Source organism: Oncorhynchus mykiss, chromosome 8 (genome assembly GCF_057628025.1).
Source record: "Oncorhynchus mykiss isolate SJ-2025 chromosome 8, ASM5762802v1, whole genome shotgun sequence".
Lineage (NCBI taxonomy): Eukaryota > Metazoa > Chordata > Actinopteri > Salmoniformes > Salmonidae > Oncorhynchus > Oncorhynchus mykiss.
This window is the reverse complement of record NC_143029.1, coordinates 19,814,733-19,834,687: the sequence shown is the minus strand read 5'-3', so window position 1 is coordinate 19,834,687 and position 19,955 is coordinate 19,814,733. Positions and strand designations below refer to the sequence as shown.

Genomic DNA, 19,955 nt, shown 5'->3' with positions numbered 1-19,955 from the left:
TACCTGCGGTCCAGAACCCTCCGCTCTAGTTGTCTTCAGGGGTGTGTGTGCGTCTTCAGAACAGTTTTAATTAATGGAGTGGCAAGTGAGGTCTTACATGAGTGTGAGTCACAAGGAGTGTGTGAGCGGGCAAGCCACTCCTGGTTGTGTACACTTGGTATGGGTGGGGGTTGGTTTGTGCAAATGTGTGTGAGTGGAAAAGAAAGAACGCATTGTTTGGGAGGGTTGAGGTCTGAAGGCTGAGGGATGGCATCTCTTGTTAAGGCCGTTCCACCTCCACCTCCTCCTCATTATCCTGGCTTTCTGCCCTCCCAACTCAGACTCATTCCTGACTCTCTGACTGAGTGTGAACCTATAGATGGCTGGCAGAAGGTTGTGTGTGTGTGAATACAGCCCTCCTGTCGAGTAGAAATAACAGGTCTTATCATAACGGTCCAGTGCTGACTGTGCTACATTGAGTTAAATTGCATTCTTGCACTGAGGGCTTTCTCCAGCCGACGCAGAGCTATCCAAGACATCCATTAGGGTCATTTAATCAGTGTTAATGACACACTCTTAAGATGATTAACATGATTAGAGCCACACTCGCTATGGATTCTAGAGTCTAATTCTTATTGAAGTGAAATGAGCCTGAGCCCTTTGAAAGACTTGAGTTGGCTGTTCCATTGTGGTCAGTGTTGGTTCTATATTCACTAGATATCCTATCCCTGGTTTAGTGGTTTGATTTTGGTCAGGAATTTGTTCTCAGTTAGCTACAATCTGAGTGAACATCTACACACACCACAGGCCTCTCCCCTCCCTCCTTCTCATCATGCTTCAGACTTAATCTCGCTGAGTGTAATCACTCTAATTTGGCCCCGGCTATTGATCTGAATACTGAAACAATCAATGTTGGTAAGGTAGAATCTCACTTTTGTACCTCAAAAAATGTTTAGATTTTTCAGAAGTCCTTACTTCATTATTGTCGGGGCTCTCTGCCGTAATAAAGTAATGGGCCCTTATGCCGGCATGCAGCGGGTGAAATGAAACGTTGAAATTGATAACACAAAGCTAGAGATTACTCTTCAACTATGAGGGATGTCCCTCCTATGGACCGCCCTGTGAGGAATCATGGGTGGGAGTCTGAAGGCAGAATATATTGCTTCTAATGGGCCATCCTGGAGGAGAAAGAGAGCCTGCGCAGCCGTGCACATCCCACCGGAGGCCTCAAAACAGGGTGCTGCATCTTTCCTTCAAGGCAAACATTTTGGCACATATTTTATTTTCTCCCCCTGTAGACGTAATGAATGACGTCTCCCGGGCAGCTCCCGCGGAAATAAAAGGCTTTTCCCTCATCACATTTGTATCAATTGTTTTATTTCTTCTGACAATGTTTACTCTGTGAGCGCTGTGGTAATGATCAGCGGAATAAATGCAGTTGAGGGATGGTTGTGTAGCTCCTCCAGCAGAATGCCTCTCCTCTCCTCCTCCCTCCCTCCTCTCTCCTCCTCCCTCCCTCCCTCCCTCCCCTCTCCTCCTCTCTCCTCCTCCCTCCTCCTCCCTCCTCTCTCTTCCTCCCTCCTCTCTCTTCCTCCCTCCTCTCTCTTCCTCCCTCCTCTCTCCTCCTCCCTCCTCTCTCCTCCTCCTCTCTCCTCCCTCCCTCCTCTCTCCTCCTCCCTCCTCTCTCTCCCTCCCTCCTCTCTCCTCCTCTCCACCCCAGGCCTTTATCTCTGGCAGGTAAGGCGATAAGAGAACGGCAAATATTCCCCCGTCATCTTGGTGATGTGATGAGTGGGTCCCTGGCTGACAGATGTGTGTGTTTGCATCTCTGACAATGTTTACTGTATATTTCCAAGTCACGGCCGTAGTTTGTTTAAAGAGTCTCGGCAGTTGAGTATCAGTTTCTGATATTCCTACTTGTGTTGGTTGCCTATGTGATAATATTGATGATCAAAGCTCTTTCTGTAATCAGTGGATTGTATTTATCTCTGGTTGAGAGAAAGGGAGAGAAAAAATATATAATGTCTTGGAGTAGGTCTGTACAACCAAATGTTTATGCTCACAATGTAAATATATGTATATATTATTCACTTGCAGACTACAGAAGTGGCTAGTATGAATATTTGATAGAACTAGGTTACAATCACAGTGAACAAATTGGTAACATTGAGCAGAAAATCTAGTACAGCCCCCCCCCCCCCCCCTTTCTCTCTCACACACACACACACACACACACACACTCAACCGGCTGGGATGGCAGGAGTTGCTGACATCATGGTTGTATGTGCAGCGCATGCAGGCTCCATGTAGGCCCAGCCCAGCTGCAGTCTCAAACCTAATGTTATTTGTCACATGCTTCGTAAGCAACAGGTGTAGACTAACAGTGAAATGCTTAGTTACTTGCCCTTCCCAACAAAGCAGAAAAATAAAATAGAGAAATAATAGAAAACTAAAACACGTAATAGACACTGCATCTTTAAAACCAGTTAAGTGTTAGGGGGCGCTATTTAAATTTTTGGATGAAAAAGTTCCCGTTTTAAACAAGATATTTTGTCACGAAAAGATGCTTGACTATGCATATAATTGACAGCTTTGGATAGAAAACACTCTGACGTTTCCAAAACTGCAAAGATATTGTCTGTGAGTGCAACAGAACTGATGTTACAGGCGAAACCCAGATAAAAATCCAACCAGGAAGTGCCGTGTTTTTTGAAACCGCCTCATGCCAATGACTCCTTATATGGCTGTGAATGAGCTACGAATGAGCTTACGTTTTCCACGTATTCCCCAAGGTGTTACAGCATTGTGACGTCTTTTTACGCATTTCCATTGAAGAATAGCCGTAAGGGACCATATTTAGCAAGTGGTCACATGGTGTCTCTCGCAGAAAATCTTGCGTAAAATACTGAGGTAGCCATTTTTCCAATCGCTTCTTATGAGAAACCAATTGCCTCGGCGGATATATTATCGAATATATATGTTAAAAACACCTTGAGGATTGATCCTAAACAACGTTTGCCGTGTTTCTGTCGATATTATGGAGCTAATTTTGAAAAAAGTTTGGCGTTGTAGTGGTAGCATTTTCCGGTCGATTCCTCAGCCAAGCATGATGAACAAACGGGAGCTATTTCGCCTACAAAAATAATTGTTTTGGAAAAAAGGAACATTTGCTATCTAACTGGGAGTCTCCTGAGTGAAAACATCCGAAGTTCTTCAAAGGTAAATTATTTAATTTAGTTGCTTTTCTTATTTTCGTGAAAATGTTGCATGCTGCCAGCAGAGCCTAGCATAGCATTATGCCATGATAAACTTACACAAATGCTTGTCTAGCGTTGGCTGTAACGCATATTTTGAAAATCTGAGATGACAGTGTGATTAACAAAAGGCTAAGCTTGTGTTTGAATATATTTCATTTGCGATTTTCATGAATAGGAAAAGTTTCTAGGGGTATTTATGTTTGCTGCGTTATGCTAATTCGTTTGCTATGATTACGCTCCCGGATCTGGGATTGCTAGTCACAAGACACTGCATCTCAGTGCAAGAGGCGTCATAAATGTGTCAACTGCAGCGTCTGGTTGCTCCTCAATACACACCACAACAAATATCAACAACATAGGAATCACTACAAAACTTTTTGTATGACATCTTATACACTATATTAGGCCCAGCCTTTGGAGCTTTGGTTTTCCTAGATATGGCTACTATATTGTCATCACTACATCTGATGGATTTGGATACTGCTTTTAAAGCAAATTTCTGCAGCACTAGTAAACATGTGATCAATACATGTTGATGATTTCATGTCTGTGCTGTTTGTAACTACCCTGGAAGGTTGACTGGTTACAGTTTGAAGCTTTCTCTTGAGTGGGCAGCTTGATAAAAGCCAGTCAATATTTAAATCACCCAGAAAATATACCTCTCTCTGTCAAGCATTTCACACGTTATATACTGACTGTTGGCACTTGGTGGTCTATAGCAGCTTTCCACAAGAATGGGCTTTAGGTGAGGCAGATGACGAAATGAAATGTCATCAGCACAACCCAGATAAACTGCTATCTATATAGCTAGCTCCTCCTTGCTACTTCCAATCTTCAGTATATAGCGCCTCCTTGCTACTTCCAATCTACAGTATATACAGTGGGGCAAAAAAGTATTTAGTCAGCCACTAATTGTGCAAGTTCTCCCACTTAAAAAGACGAGAGAGGCCTGTACTTTTCATCATCAAAACATCCAGAAAATCACACTGTAGGATTTTTTATGAATTTATTTGCAAATTATGGTGGAAAATAAGTATTTGGTCACCAACAAACAAGCAAGATTTCTGGCTCTCACAGACCTGTAATTTCTTCTTTAAGAGGCTCCTCTGTCCTCCACTCGTTACCTGTATTAATGGCACCTGTTTGAACTTGTTATCAGTATAAAAGACACCTGTCCACAACACCTGTCCACAACCTCAAACAGTCACACTCCAAACTCCACTATGGACAAGACCAAAGAGCTGTCAAAGGACACCAGAAACAAAATTGTAGACCTGCACCAGGCTGGGAAGACTGAATCTGCAATAGGTAAGCAGCTTGGTTTGAAGAAATCAACTGTGGGAGCAATTATTAGGAAATGGAAGACATACAAGACCACTGATAATCTCCCTCGATCTGGGGCTCCACGCAAGATCTCACCCCGTGGGGTCAAAATTATCACAAGAATGGTGAGCAAAAATCCCAGAACCACACGGGGGGACCTAGTGAATGACCTGCAGAGAGCTGGGACCAAAGTAACAAAGCCTACCATCAGTAACACACTACGCCGCCAGGGACTCAAATCCTGCAGTGCCAGACGTGTCCCCCTGCTTAAGCCAGTACATGTCCAGGCCCATCTGAAGTTTGCTAGAGAGCATTTGGATGATCCAGAAGAAGATTGGGAGAATGTCATATGGTCAGATGAAACCAAAATATAACTTTTTGGTAAAAACTCAACTCGTCGTGTTTGGAGGACAAAGAATACTGAGTTGCATCCAAAGAACACCATGCCTACTGTGAAGAATGGGGGTGGAAACATCATGCTTTGGGGCTGTTTTTCTGCAAAGGGACCAGAACGACTGATCCGTGTAAAGGAAAGGATGAATGGGACCATGTATCGTGAGATTTTTAGTGAAAACCTCCTTCCATCAGCAAGGGCATTGAAGATTAAATGTGGCTGGGTCTTTCAGCATGACAATGATTCCAAACACACCACCCGGGCAACAAAGGAGTGGCTTCGTAAGAAGCATTTCAAGGTCACGGAGTGGCCTAGCCAGTCTCCAGATCTCAACCCCATAGAAAATCTTTGGAGGGAGTTGAAAGTCCGTGTTTCCCAGCAACAGCCCCAAAACATCACTGCTCTAGGGGAGATCTGCATGGAGGAATGGGCCAAAATACCAGCAACAGTGTGTGAAAACGTTTGACCTCTGTCATTGCCAACAAAAGTATTGAGAAACTTTTGTTATTGACCAAATACTTATTTTCCACCATATTTTGCAAATAAATTCATAAAAAATCCTACAATGTGATTTTCTGGATTTTTTTTCTAATTTTGTCTGTCATAGTTGAAGTGTACCTATGATGAAAATTACAGGCCTCATCTTTTTAAGTTGGAGAACTTGCACAATTGGTGGCTGACTAAATACATTTTGCCCCACTGTAGCTCCTCCTTGCTACTTCCAATCTACAGTATATAGCTTCTCCTTGCTACTTCCAATCTATATACACTATATATACAAAAGTATATAGACACCCCTTCAAATAAGTGGATTTGGCTATTTCAGCCACACCCATTGCTGACAGGTGTGTAAAATCGAGCACACAGCCATAGACAAAAATTGGTAGTAGAATGGCCTTACTGAAGAGCTCAGTGACTTTCAACATAGGATGCCACCTTTCCAACAAGTCAGTTTGTCAAATTTCTGCCCTTCTAAAGCTGCCCCGGGAAACTGTAAGTGCTGTTATTTTGAAGTCAAAATGTCTAGGAGCAACAACAGCTCAGCCGCGAAGTGGTAGGCCACACAAGCTCACGGAACGGGACCACCGAGTGCTGAAGCACATAAAAATCATCTGTCCTTGGTTGCAACACTCACTACCGAGTTCCAAACTGCCTCTGGAAGCAACGTTAGCACAAGAACTGTTCATCGGGAGCTTCATGAAATAGGCTTGTGTGTGGCTGCTCGGCCATGGAAACCTAAGGTCACCCACCATACACTATCCCAAGCGTCGGCTGGAGTGGTGTAATCTGGATCTGGAGCAGTGGAAACACATTCTCTGAAGTGATGAATCACACTTCACCATCTGCCATTCCGAGGGACGAATCTGGGTTTAGCGGATGCCAGGAGAATGCTACCTGCCCCAATGCATAGTGCCAACTGTAAAGTTTGGTGGAGGAGGGATAATGGTCTGGGGCTGTTTTTCATTGTTCAGGCTCCTTAGTTCCAGTGAAGGGAAATCTTAATGCTACAGCATACAATGACAATCTAGATGATTCTGTGCTTCCAACTTTGTGACAACAGTTTGGGGAAGGCCCTTTCCTGTTTCAGCATGACAATGCCCCCGTGCACAGAGCAAGGTCCATACAGAAAGGATTTGTCGGGATCGTTTTGGAAGAACTTGACTGGCCTTCACAGAACACTGACCTTAACCCCATCGAACACCTTTGGCATGAATTGGAACCGACTGCGAGCCAGGCCTAATTGCCAAATATCTGTACCCGACCTCACTAATGCTATTTGTGGCTGAATGGAAGCAAGTCCCTACAGCAATGTTCCAAAAGAGTGGAGGCTGTTATATGTCATAGGCTACAGTAGGCTACTACATAAAATGTCCAGTGGCACACTGACTCACCTAATGATGAAGATGAAGCTCTAGGCTACTCACTGTGATGGCCGATGTGCTCGTCGTGGCAATAGACTCTCAAGATGAGCTACTTTGAAAAAAAGTGCTGCAGTTATCAAAAAATATATATATTTGAATTTTTATTTTTTTTTTTTTGACTTGTTTTGCAGACAGATTAGTCTTCTCTTTTCAGCAGTAGGGTTTTGCTTCCAAACTATGATTTTCCTGCAATTTTTTTATTTTTTATTTTTTAATCTGCAAAACCAACAGCTGCAACCAACCATAGAAATATAATCCATCGATGGCAGTTCCCATTCAAGTCAGGACTGGCATCCATTGCTAGTGTACACAAATTTAACAGTCTATTTAACCAGGGTAAGAAGTTACAATACCCTGCTATGGATTATATGTCTATGGCCACAACACAACAAGTTGTATATTTGACCCGCATGCTGCTCAAACTGCAGCCTTCCCGACTGTAGGCATACTGGTAACTGTCAAAATAAAGGAAGCACTTGAGTAAACAAGGGATACAAAGTATATATTATGGTGTGGGGTGCATTTTCCTGGCATGGTTTAGGTCCAAATGTAGAATCTATGCCAAGCCGTATTCAAGCTGTTCTGGCAGCTCATTGGTTGCCCAACAATCAATCAATGTATTTAAATGTTTTATTTAACCTTTTTTTAACTATGCAAGTCTGTTAAGAAGAAATTCTTATTTTACAGTGACTGCCTGTCCTGGCCAAACCCTACCCTAACCTGGACGACGCTGGGCCAATTGTGCGCCGCCCTATGGGACTCCTGATCATGGCCTGTTGTGATATAGCCCGGGATCGAACTAGGTTCTGTAGTAAGGCCTTTAGCACGGAGATGCAGTGCTAGAGGCAATTATTTATAAGGCCCTTTTTACATCGGTAGATGTCACAAAGTGCTACACATGGTGGCTAGGAAAAACTCCCTAAAAAGGCAGGAACCTAGGAAGAAACCTAGAGAAGAACCAGGCTCTGAGGGGAGGCCAGTCCTCTTCTGGCTGTATCGGGTGGGGATAGAACATGGCCATTAAGGCCAGGTTGTTCTTCAAGATGTTCATAGATGACCAGCAGGGTCATTCAGAGGTCGAGACAGCAGGTGCGGTAGAGAGAGAGAGAATAGCTGGTCCGGGACAAGGTAGCATGTCCGATGAACAGGTCAGGGTTTCCATGTGCCGAAGGCAGAACAGTTGAAACTGGAGTAGCAGCATGACCAGGTGGACTGGGGACAGCCAGGAGTCATCAGGCCAGGTAGACCCTTTTAAGACACTTTGTTGGTGTTTCCTTTATTTTGCAGATACCTGTATGTGCTTGTAATACCTTAATCAACAGTTATTTTTTAAATAAACTATAGATCCTCTGTGAATACATTATGCTCCTGTGGAAAAATACTATTTATATATTTTTTGCCCTCTATGGCCCCAGCCCCTGACTCACACAATTGGCCAGTCAGATTATTATTATTAATACACAAATTAACATTTATGAACATTATTCACATAATGCAATATTCTATTATACATCCTATCATAATCCAAAAATTATATTACAAAAATAAGTAATGTATGGTTGTATTATCAGTTCATTAATCTACTTAATTGTATAGCTTAGTAAATTGAAGAATGATTGACAATAAATAATTGTAATCAAATTAAAATGTTGATACATAATAATGAGTTAATTATCTGAATGCATCTTTATTGCCTAGGCGTTAACAAAATATTCATACAAATATGATTAGGCCTCTCATAAACTAGGCCTTGTAGAAAAAGGGTCAATCAAGTTAGGTCTGCCAAATTAATGTAACAATACAATCATAAAAAAGTTGTTTAAACATGCACAATTAGAAGCATCAATCTATATAGAAAAAGTGTGACTAAATTCGAGCCCAGTAACTTTGCTCACCGCATCCTCCTTGTCTCGTATGGCTGCCACGAAAAGCCCCCACCTGCAGATCTGCATGAAGTGTGTGAGTGCCACTGGCGATGTACCTTGCTGGACATGCTAGATGTTCTCGGCGGCTAATCATCACTTCAAACGCATTCTTTCGTGGTGTTATTGGTTGGCCTACTACTACTGGTAGTAATGTTAAAATGTAAGTTATGAATCGCAAATCACTATACAGCTGACACACTTGATTTCATTTTGAGTTCGATTTGGTTGTCCAAAATACTATCATCTTGCCCTGCTCTTTGCCGATGAATGCCCTGATCTCTGGCCAGTCAATTGGTTAAATTACATTGTTGTTTCGTCTATTAATCGCTTCTAATAGATCTGAAAATGATGCATAACCATAAATTTAACCGAATGTTTGTTTATAATAAAGGACGTCCCATGTTTAACCTGGACACATAAATAGTAGGAATTTGCTATGACCGCATGAGAGGTAAATTAAACATCTGCACGTCGCCTGCAGGTGCAAGCCTGTGTGTTTCACTATTCAATCTGAGGCTTGAACATGATCTGAGGCTGTTTGGTCTCTTGGGTATCAATTTGGGAGAGCGGACAGTGTATTATAAACAAGAAGACGCATATATTGGCCAAAAAAAAAGAACACATCTGATTTTTGTTTTCGGTGTGTGGAGAAAAGTGAAGCGGGGCATCGTTTAAACAGTAATTCTACTTTGTCCGGCCTAACTAGGATTAAAGTGTCAGATGCTAAACAGTAGCAGCAGTGTATGTGATGATTACAGCGACAAATGTTGTTCACGAAGCGTGTGACAAATATAATTTGATTTGAGTTTGCTGTGTATTTCACCTTTCAGAGACTTTCATTTGGTCTGTATTGATTTATTGTGTGGAGACATTTTGGGATAATTTAACTTTATCACAGGGTTGCTGAGTAAACTCCTTAGTTCCTCAAATCAAAATGGGATGAACAAATGTAAACCACCAATTTGCATATATCCACTCTGAGTGTTTTTATTTCGTTGGCTGTCATCCTCAGCCTGTGTTGTGAATATGTCACCGTCTTCTCCCCACCTGGAGGGGTTCAGAGTTTGTTCTTTTCAAAGAGCTGTCAGGGGGCTGATGCTCTGAGGAGAGCTCACTGGTTTATGGCAGGGTGATATAAGGGCTAGTCTGTTGCAGCTAGCTCAGTTAAGATAATTGCTCCAGCACAGGGTGTCACAGCAGAGTTTGTTTTTTGTTTGTTCTCAACTTCAATTTTCAATGATGTCCAGCCTCTTCTCTTTGCTGTGACAACTGAAAATTGCAATCGGTAGTTTGGAAATGGCTACTCTATCACCTTGAACCCCAAAGACTAATAGGTGTTGTTGTTCATCTATGTTGTAAGACCAGGCTCTAATAAGATCATGGTATTGAGTTAATAATCTGCTAACCGAATACACTACATCTGTCCATTTTCACTAGTTGTGGAAAGTAGATCTATAGAAGGGGGGGGGGGGGTCATGGCAGATTCCCATGGTTGCACTGACTGTACTTAGAACCACTGCTTCCTTCAAAATGTATACCATAATCCTCGTATTGGAATTATCGCAAGTGCTGGCTTAAGATTTGTTTAGCCAATATCGTATGCATTAAGAGGGAGATCACTTAAAAGGTTATGTATCTCAGCTAAAAGCTAAATATCATCTTTAAGCTAGAGCAGGGATGGGCAACGCGAGCAGTGGCTCGCGGGTCTGTGTCCCCACATCCATACCAAGATGTAGTCAGAGCCGGCCCTAGCCATTTGGGGACCCTAAGCAAAATGTTGTTTCCATCACCTTGCAAGCAAAACAATCTAGTGGCCATCGTCTTGACAGAGGAGAGAAAAAGGTTTTAGTATTAATTTCTTGCAATTCTATACCGAACAAAAATATAAATTCAACATGTAAAATGATGGTCCCATGTTTTATGAGTTGAAAGAAAACATCCCTGACATACACACAAAAATCAAATTTGTCTCAAATTCTAAGCAGAAATTTGTTTACATCCCTGTAAGTTAACGTTTTTCCTTTGCCAAGATAATCCATCCACTTGACTGGTTGGGCATATCGAGAAGTTGATTTAAGCATCATAATCAATACACAGGTGCACCTTTTGCTGGGGACAATAAAAGGCACTGTAAAATGTGCTGTTTTGTCACACAACACAGTGCCACAGAGTTTTGAAGGAGCGTGCAATTGGCATGCTAACTGCAGGAATATTTATGTCTGTAATAATGCCCTTTTGTGGGGAAAAAGTCATTCTGATTTGCTGGGCCTGGTTCCCCAGTTGGTGGGCCTATATGCCCACCCATGGCTGCACCCCTGCTCAGTCATGTGAAATCCATAGGCTAGGGCCTAATGAATTTATTTACATTTCCTTATTTCCTCATATGAACTGTAACTCAGTAAAATTGTTGCATGTTGTATTTATATGTTTTGTTCAGTACCTTCTACCTTCTTAACAGTACTATCAACAAGGTTGGTGGTCAGGTGCCACGAAGAGGGACATTTGCAATTGGCTCAAAAGAGAGCAGCACGGTTGGCCCTTGGATGTACACAGAGAGCAAACATTAATAATATGCATGTCAATCTCTCCTGGCTCAAAGTGTAGGAGAGATTGACTTCTTCACTACTTGTATTTGTGAGAGGTATTGACATGTTGAAAGCACCGAGCTGTCTATTTAATCGACTAGCACCCATGCATACCCCACAAGACATACCACCAGTGGTCTCTTCACAGTCCCCAAGTTCAGAACAGACTATGGGAGGTGCACAGTACTACATAGAGCCATGACTACATGGAACTCTATTCCACATCAGGTAACTGATGTAAGCAGTAGAATCAAATTTTAAAAAGTTATACAAATTCACCTTATGGAACAGCGGGGACTGTGAGGCAACACAAACATGCACAAACTCCATGCATACACACATGATAACATATGCGCTATATGCACACGTACACATGGATTTTGTGTTGTAGATATGTGGTAGTGGAGTAGGAGACTGAGGGCACACACATAGTGTGTTGTGAATTCTGTAATGAATGTATTGTAATGTTTTTTAAATTGTATAACTACCTTAATTTTGCCAGACCCCAGGAAGAGTAGCTGCTGCGTTGGCAGCTAATGGCGAACCATAATAAACACAAATCAAATACAAATGGGGCCCCCCCCCCCGTCACTAATTCGACCATGATTACTACAAGTTTAGATAGCTGGCCGCTAGACTAACTTATCAACGTAAAATGTTTTGCTGACATGGGCTAATTGAGTAACTGTCAGTGACTGACATAAGAGTAAAACTACTGATGCAAAACCACATTTCAAAATTGCACCTTGTGTATTCTACTATTCTTGCTCTGCTTTCTTGACATCTAAGACAAGCAGACAGGTCCTAAAGGCCCTAGTTTTGTCGCATCTGGAATACTGCGCAGTTATGTGGTCAGGTGCGGCAAAGAAGGACATATCCAAATTGCAGTTGTTCCAGGACAGAGCAGCACGTATTGCACTTTGAAGTACACAGAGGACGAATGTCAATGAGATGCCTGCTTATCATTCCTGGCTCAAAGTTTAGGAGAGATTGACTGCATCACTGTTGGTCTTTGTGTGAGGTGTTGATGTGCTGAAGGTACCGAACTGTGTTCAAGCAGTGGTCACACAGTTCAGACATTCATCGGTATCACACAAGACATGCAACCAGAGGTCTTTTCACAGTCCCCTTGTCCAGAACAGGGGCTGGGAAACACACAGTATTAAATTGAGCCATGACTAAATGGAACCCTCTGCCATCGCAGGTAACTCAAGCTAGCAATAAAACCAGATTAAAAAAACAGAAAAAAGAACAACACAACGGGGACTGTGTTTTGCTTTGCATTATATATTGTATTATGTATGTGATACGACTGTGATGTGTGGTTGTCTCGCCTGGATTCCTTAAGATGAATACACTAGTTGTGGGTCACTCTGGATGAGGAGCATCTGCTGAATGGCTAAATTGTAATGTAAATGTAGTGCGACAGTGTATGTATATTTCTATATATTTTGTATTTTATTTGTTGTGTTGTTTCCTTTTTGACCCAGGAAGAGTAGCCGCTGCCTCGGCACTAGCTAATTGGGGATCCTAATAAATACTAAATACTAAAACAGTATGTTGAGCCTTTTTTTGGGGGTGGGGAATTCACACGCAGGCTTACAAAAGGGGCGTCACATGACCGCTAGTTGCCCATCCTTAAGCTAGAGCTAGGCTGCAGCTGGCATGAACTATTACTGTAAATGTTTATTCTGTCTCTCTCTCTTTTCTTGCTGAAAGTCATGCTTAGAAATTCAGGGGATCAGGATTCAGCTGTAAATTGTCCTTTAGATCTCACAATAGATTTAGTACATTGTGAATTCTAAGAAAGATTCATTTAAGGTTGTGTTCTGTGAAAAACAAAGTGCACAATGTTGAAGGGTTATTTTCTATAATCAGCTTCAAGTGGAGGCAAAACCTTTTGAATTGACCGTTTATAGAAATGTACATCTGTTCTCGTTGGCCCTCCAACACTTAGGCATACTTATGTGTCCAGAATAGAACAACACTATGTGAGCCAGTTTGATATATCCTAAGGACAGATAAGGGTGACGGACTCTGTCTTTTTATTTAGTAGAAGCTGGGTACATTCCAACAAATAACCACATTTTTGGTGAGTTGGCCGAAGAGGCCCATCCATCAATTTGTATTGTGGACGCAGCAATTGAAAACTGCCATACATGTAAGACATTGCCTGCTAGCCCTCACACAAAGGTATACACGTTAAACTCGGGTTTACATTGTGTGTCAACCTATTAAGGCTGAACCATATGTTCTGCCCACAAAACTGGTCCTTTTTTCCCATCTGTGTGCAAGACTGATTTCAGTTTACGATCACATCCCACGTCACCATAAAGTGCCCACAGCGGATGTACCAAACAGCTTCTTGTCGGAACCTACAAGTGTCCTGGACAGAATGATGGAGCATTGGGGATCAATCTGAGAAAACGTGATGGAAATAAGCGTTGTTAACATCCTCTCTCCCCCGCCGTCCTCTCTCTCTCTCTTTCTGATAGGTCATATTTGAGGCGGAGGTCTCGGACGGGAAGACCGGCTTCATTGCCATTGATGACATCCAGGTTCTGAGCTATCCATGTGGTAAGTCATTACACAGGCAGTAATTACCAGACACTCCTGCATTGCTGCTGATGGGCTTTTTGTTGCTCCGAAAATTAAGATAAGAAGGTGACCTGGTAGAGGGGAAGGATGAGGTGAGCAAGGTTTGCTGCTGGAAGATAATAAAGTGGGCTGACCTGCATTTGAAAGCATCAGTGTCGGCGCAGGAGGGAATAAATAAATATACAAATAAATGAATCTTCCGTGTAATAAAGGATAATTGTGCTCTCTCAGCATGGCTTTATGGGTTGTAATAGCTGGCTTCCACCCACTTCAGCACAATGAGGTACTTGAACGTTAACCTTAAAAAAAATCCCTGGCTTCCTGATAACCTGACCATTAAATATATTTGTGGATTTCTTCATTTTCATCCAGAGACCATTTTACAAAGACACAGTTAAGCATGTTTCCGACAGTTTCTACAGATGCCAAGAATCTGAGACGCCATTAGAAATAATAGACTTTTCATTATTGAATAAGAAATGTAATTTAAAAAAAGTGTGTGTGTGTGTCCACAGTTGTTTGCTTTGTATTCATACTGTTACACATCGATGGGGTCCAACCTGAACATTGAGATATTTGGATTTTACAATTCCCTCAGTTATATAGTTTATCCAGGATGATCAAATAATTAACATTAAATAATGTAAAGATATCCCAATTAGGAGCACCAGCAACCACAGGGGTAGTGATTTCACCTGAGAAGAGTTCCTAACTAGGACTGTAATCCTTTTGAACAGCGTAACAAACCTTTATAAAACTAACCATCATGGTTAGTTGTGACAGTTAATTCTAAATGGTGGGTAAAATGGCTGGTTTAGGTACCCTACACCCTTTGAGGACTAGACTGGCGCAGTCCAGTGTGTCCAGTCATGTATCCTGTCCTGCTACCTCCTAGGTTACACCCCAAATGGCACCCTATTCCCTACATAGTGCACTACTTTTGGCCAGAGCCCTTTAGTGCACTATGAAGGGAATAGGATGCCATTTTGGACACAGCCCTAGCCTCCACAGTAACAGCATTCATTTAAATTGACAGCTGCATCCAGAGAAATTATCTGAGCAGTGAGCAGTACTGAGCACTAGCCACCCCTCATTTGGCAGTGGGGTAAGTGGATTGACTCAGGGGACTGGTACGTCCCAGGCTAATTTGGAGATAATCTGCTAATGGCGTCACTCCAGAGGGTCATTTCTGTTGGATTTAACAATAATAATTAAATAATAATTACCCTTCCCTCTCCATCATTCAACCATTTACTACTTTGGAGTGTTTAGTGAGTGCTATAGTAAAGCAATCATAGTCCTAGTAAGTGCATGGTTGCTCTTCAGTAACAAATGCTCTTGATTGGGTCCAACAGGGGATAATCAGCAAATGCCATTTTCTTTTGCACCATGGCCTCTTCCTGATCCCTGTCTCAAGAGAAGCTTGCAGCTCTTCAGCAGCACTGACGTTAGGATGGATCTCTAACTAAGCTCTGTGTGAAATTAGTGTGTGCTGAACCACCCAGCTTCTATCCACCCATTGCACTGATGATAATGAACTAGCTAAGCACTCACCCAAGCTGACAAACCATTGGACACAGTGATTTACAGTCTCTATTTTAGCAATAGCCCCTAGAGTCAAATGAGTTAAATCACTATGTTTGGGTCTTTTTCTAAGGTCCTATCACTAGTCCATTGGATTATCTCCTCTCTTCACAATGGCCTCGATCTCACACTGTAGTGCTCTCGCAGTCTACGATGCTGTATCTTTGTATGTATGGTATGTGCATAAAATATCCCTAATCAGTTTTTCCACCAGAGTATGAAGGGTAACTTGGAGGATTACCCTGCGGCTGTGACTTGAATTCACTGCTTGATTATAGAATACAATTAAATTCAGAATCACTCCAAAACACTAATAAAAAATACAAGAACAACTACAGGCACTGAGTTTTCCTTCTCAAAGTCAAATCGAAGAAAGATAATTCATTTTAAATGCAGCAATTTTAAACTTGAACATGTCTTTGTAGTTGCAGAGAGAAAAACTTGGTGTCTCTAAACATTGATAAAGTCATAGTTAATGTATTCAAAGTATGAATAGCCAAGCCATCGTTTGGCTCGTTAGGTAATCTGTAACGAGGATCCCTGGACATTAACAACAGTGTGAAGCCAGACAACCGTTTTGGTCCTGTTGTGTTCAGAGTTTAGCGCTGTTTCGTAAATGTTCCTCCTAGTTACGTGTGCTCAATTACTGCTGGCACCGCTCCAGACTACCACGCAGCATCTGGGCTGCCAACCTTCCAAATCACCATGAATAATTTAGCTGTCCATATCAAAACTCTGCTTGTTAATATTATTTTTTCCAAAAAAGACTCCATCCTTCTCATGTTAGTTTAATGTTGTTGTTGGGTATTTTATTTCCAGACCACATAGGTTTCCTTTCCTTTTTCCTGATGTCCCACAGCCCTCTTAGAACACTAGTATCTTTTGACTTGAGGTGCAAGTGTGTATTGTAATAATCCAGGCTGTTCCCAGCAGTGGTGTATGTTTATTGAAAGTGTTTACCAGTAACCACTTCACCCACTCAGCTCTGGCTGTGTTTGTGTGACAGATGAGGTAGTTACTAGGACTTGCCGTCTGACATGGCGAGAAAAGGGGGGTGCTGGGAAACCGCAGGGCTGCATTGATCATGTCGTGTGCTCTGCGTTTATGACTGCTGTAATTGTTTTCTTCCCCATAGATAAATCGCCTCACTTCCTGCGCCTGGGAGATGTGGAAGTCAACGCCGGGCAGAACGCCACCTTCCAGTGCATCGCCACCGGCCGGGATACCATGAACAACAGGCTGTGGCTGCAGGTATGGACTGGGATTGGGAGCAGGGCTAGCCACTGTACAGATCAAATCCAATTTTAATAGTCACATGTGCCAAATACAACAGTAGACCTTACAGTGAAATGCTTACTTACGAGTCCCTGACCAACAATGCAGTTTAAAAAAAAATACAGGTAAGAATAACAGTTTAAAGTAACAAGTAATTAAAAAGCAGCAGTGAAATAACAATCGCGAGACTATATACGGGGGGGTACCGATACAGAGTCAATGTGTGGGGGCACTGGTTATTTGAGGTAGTATGTATATGTAGGTAGAGTTATTAAAGTGACTAGCCTGGGTAGCCATTTGGCTCGATGTTCAGGAGTCTTATGGCTTGGGGCTAGAAGCTGTTTAGAAACCTCTAAGACCTAGACTTGGCGCTACCGATACCGCTTGCCGTGCGGTAGCAGAGAGAACAGTCTATGACTAGAGTGGTTAGAGTCTTGGACAATTTTTAGGGCCTTCCTCTGTCACCGCCTGGTATAGAGGTCCTGGATGGCAGGAAGCTTGGCCCCAGTGATATACTGGGCCGTTAGCACTACCCTCTATTAGAGGTCGAACGATTATGATTTTTCAACGCAGATAGCGATTATTGGAGGACCAAAAAAAGCCGATACCGATAATCCGCCAAATTCTTTTTAAAAGTTATATATACATATATTTGTAATAATGACAATTACAGCAATACTGAATAAACAATGAACGCTTTTATTTTAACTTAATATAATACATCAATAAAATCAATTTAGTCTCAAATAAATAATGAAACATGTTCAATTTGGTTTAAATAATGCAAAAACAAAGTATTGGAGAAGAAAGTAAAAGTGCAATATGTGCCATGTAAAAAATATAACGTTTAAGTTCCTTGCTCAGAACATTTGAAAGCTGGTGGTTCTTTTTAACATGAGTCTTCAATATTGCCGGGTAAGAAGTATTAGGTTGTAGTTATTATAGGATTATTTCTGTCTATACCATTTTTTATTTCATATACCTTTTGACTATTGGATGTTCTAATATGTACTTTAGTATTGCCAGGCCAATCTCGGGAGTTGATAGGCTTGAAGTCATAAACAGCGCAATGCTTGAAGAATTGCGAAGAACTGCAGGCAAACGCAGTAAAGTGCTGTTTGAATGAATGCTTACGAGCCTGCTGCTGCCTACTACCGCTCAGTCAGACTGCTCATCATCAAATCATAGACTTAATTACAATATAATAACACACAGAAATACGAGCCTTAGGTCATTGATATGGTAAAATCTGGAAACTATAATTTTGAGAAAAAAAAAGTTTATTCTTTCAGTGAAATACGGAACCGTTCGGTATTTTATCTAACGGATGGCATCCATAAGTCTAAATATTACTGTTACATTGCACAACCTTCAATGTTTTGTCATAATTACGTAAAATTCTGGCAAATTAGTTCGCAACGAGCCAGGCGGCCCAAACTGTTGCATATACCCTGATGAGAAGTGACACAATTTCCCTAGTTTAATATTGCCTGCTAACATGAATTTATTTTAACTAAATATGCAGGTTTAAAAATATATACACTGCTCAAACAAATAAAGGGAACACTTAAACAACACAATGTAACTCCAAGTCAATCACACTTCTGTGAAATCAAACTGTCCACTTAGAAAGCAACACTGATTGACAATAAATGTCACATGCTGTTGTGCAAATGGAATAGACAACAGGTGGAAATTATAGGCATTTAGCAAGACACCCCCAATAAAGGAGTGGTTCTGCAGGTGGGGACCACAGACCACTTCTCAGTTCCTATGCTTCCTGGCTGATGTTTTGGTCACTTTTGAATGCTGGCGGTGCTTTCACTCTAGTGGTAGCATGAGACGGAGTCTACAACCCACACAAGTGGCTCAGGTAGTGCTGCTCATCCAGGATGGCACATCAATGCGAGATGTGGCAAGAAGGTTTGCTGTGTCTGTCAGCGTAGTGTCCAGAGCATGGAGGCGCTACGTGGAGGATGCCGTAGGAGGGCAACAACCCAGCAGCAGGACCGCTACCTCCGCCTTTGTGCAAGGAGTAGCACTGCCAGAGCCCTGCAAAATGACCTCCAGCAGGCCACAAATGTGCATGTGTCTGCTCAAACGGTCAGAAACAGACTCCATGAGGGTGGTATGAGGGTCCGACATCCACAGGTGGAGGTTGTGCTTGCAGCCCATTACCGTGCAGGACGTTTGGCATTTGCCAGAGAACATCAAGATTGGCAAATTCGCCACTGGCGCCCTGTGCTCTTCACAGATGAAAGGAGGTTCACACTGAGCACATGTGACAGACGTGACAGTCTGGAGACGCCGTGGAGAACGTTCTGCTGCCTGCAACATCCTCCAGCATGACCGGTTTGGCGGGTCAGTCATGGTGTGGGGTGGCATTTCTTTGGGGGGCCGCACAGCCCTCCATATGCTCGCCAGAGGTAGCCTGACTGCCATTAGGTACCGAGATGAGATCCTCAGACCCCTTGTGAGACCATATGCTGGTGCGTTTGGCCCTGGGTTCCTCCTAATGCAAGACAATGCTAGACCTCATGTGGCTGGAGTGTGTCAGCAGTTCCTGCAAGAGGAAGGCATTGATGCTATGGACTGGCCTGCCCGTTCCCCAGACCTGAATCCAATTGAGCACATATGGGATATCATGTCTCGCTCCATCATGTCTTGCACCACAGACTGTCCAGGAGTTGGCGGATGCTTTAGTCCAGGTCTGGGAGGAGATCCCTCAGGAGACCATCCGCTACCTCATCAGGAGCATGCCCAGGCGTTGTAGTGAGGTCATACAGGCACGTGGAGGCCACACACACTACTGAGCCTCATTTTGACTTGTTTTAAGGACACTACATCAAAGTTGGATCAGCCTGTAGTGTGGTTTTCCACTTTCATTTTGAGTGTGACTCCAAATCCAGACCTCCATGGGTTGATAAATTTGATTTCCATTGATAATTTTTGTGTGATTTTGTTGTCAGCACATTCAACTATGTAAAGAAAAAAGTATTTAATAAGAATATTTCATTCATTCAGATCTAGGATGTGTTATTTTAATTTTTTTGAGCAGTGTACTTCTGTGTATTGATTTTAAGAAAGTCATTGATGTTTATTGTTAGGTACAT

The 19,955-nt window shown here is 42.3% G+C and overlaps 1 protein-coding gene across 50 annotated transcripts in view; it reads left to right on the top strand.

The window, feature by feature from the left end:
- The window catches only part of LOC110529548 (receptor-type tyrosine-protein phosphatase kappa), a 159,486-nt gene that overhangs the window by 55,455 nt on the left and 84,076 nt on the right, over positions 1 to 19,955 (top strand). For all 50 annotated transcript variants that reach the window (XM_090242767.1, XM_090242762.1, XM_090242755.1 and 47 more), the window contains 2 exons: positions 13,881 to 13,962; positions 16,703 to 16,818. In XM_090242767.1, the coding sequence (XP_090098893.1) occupies positions 13,881 to 13,962; positions 16,703 to 16,818 (198 nt within the window). The remainder of the gene's footprint in view (positions 1 to 13,880; positions 13,963 to 16,702; positions 16,819 to 19,955) is intronic.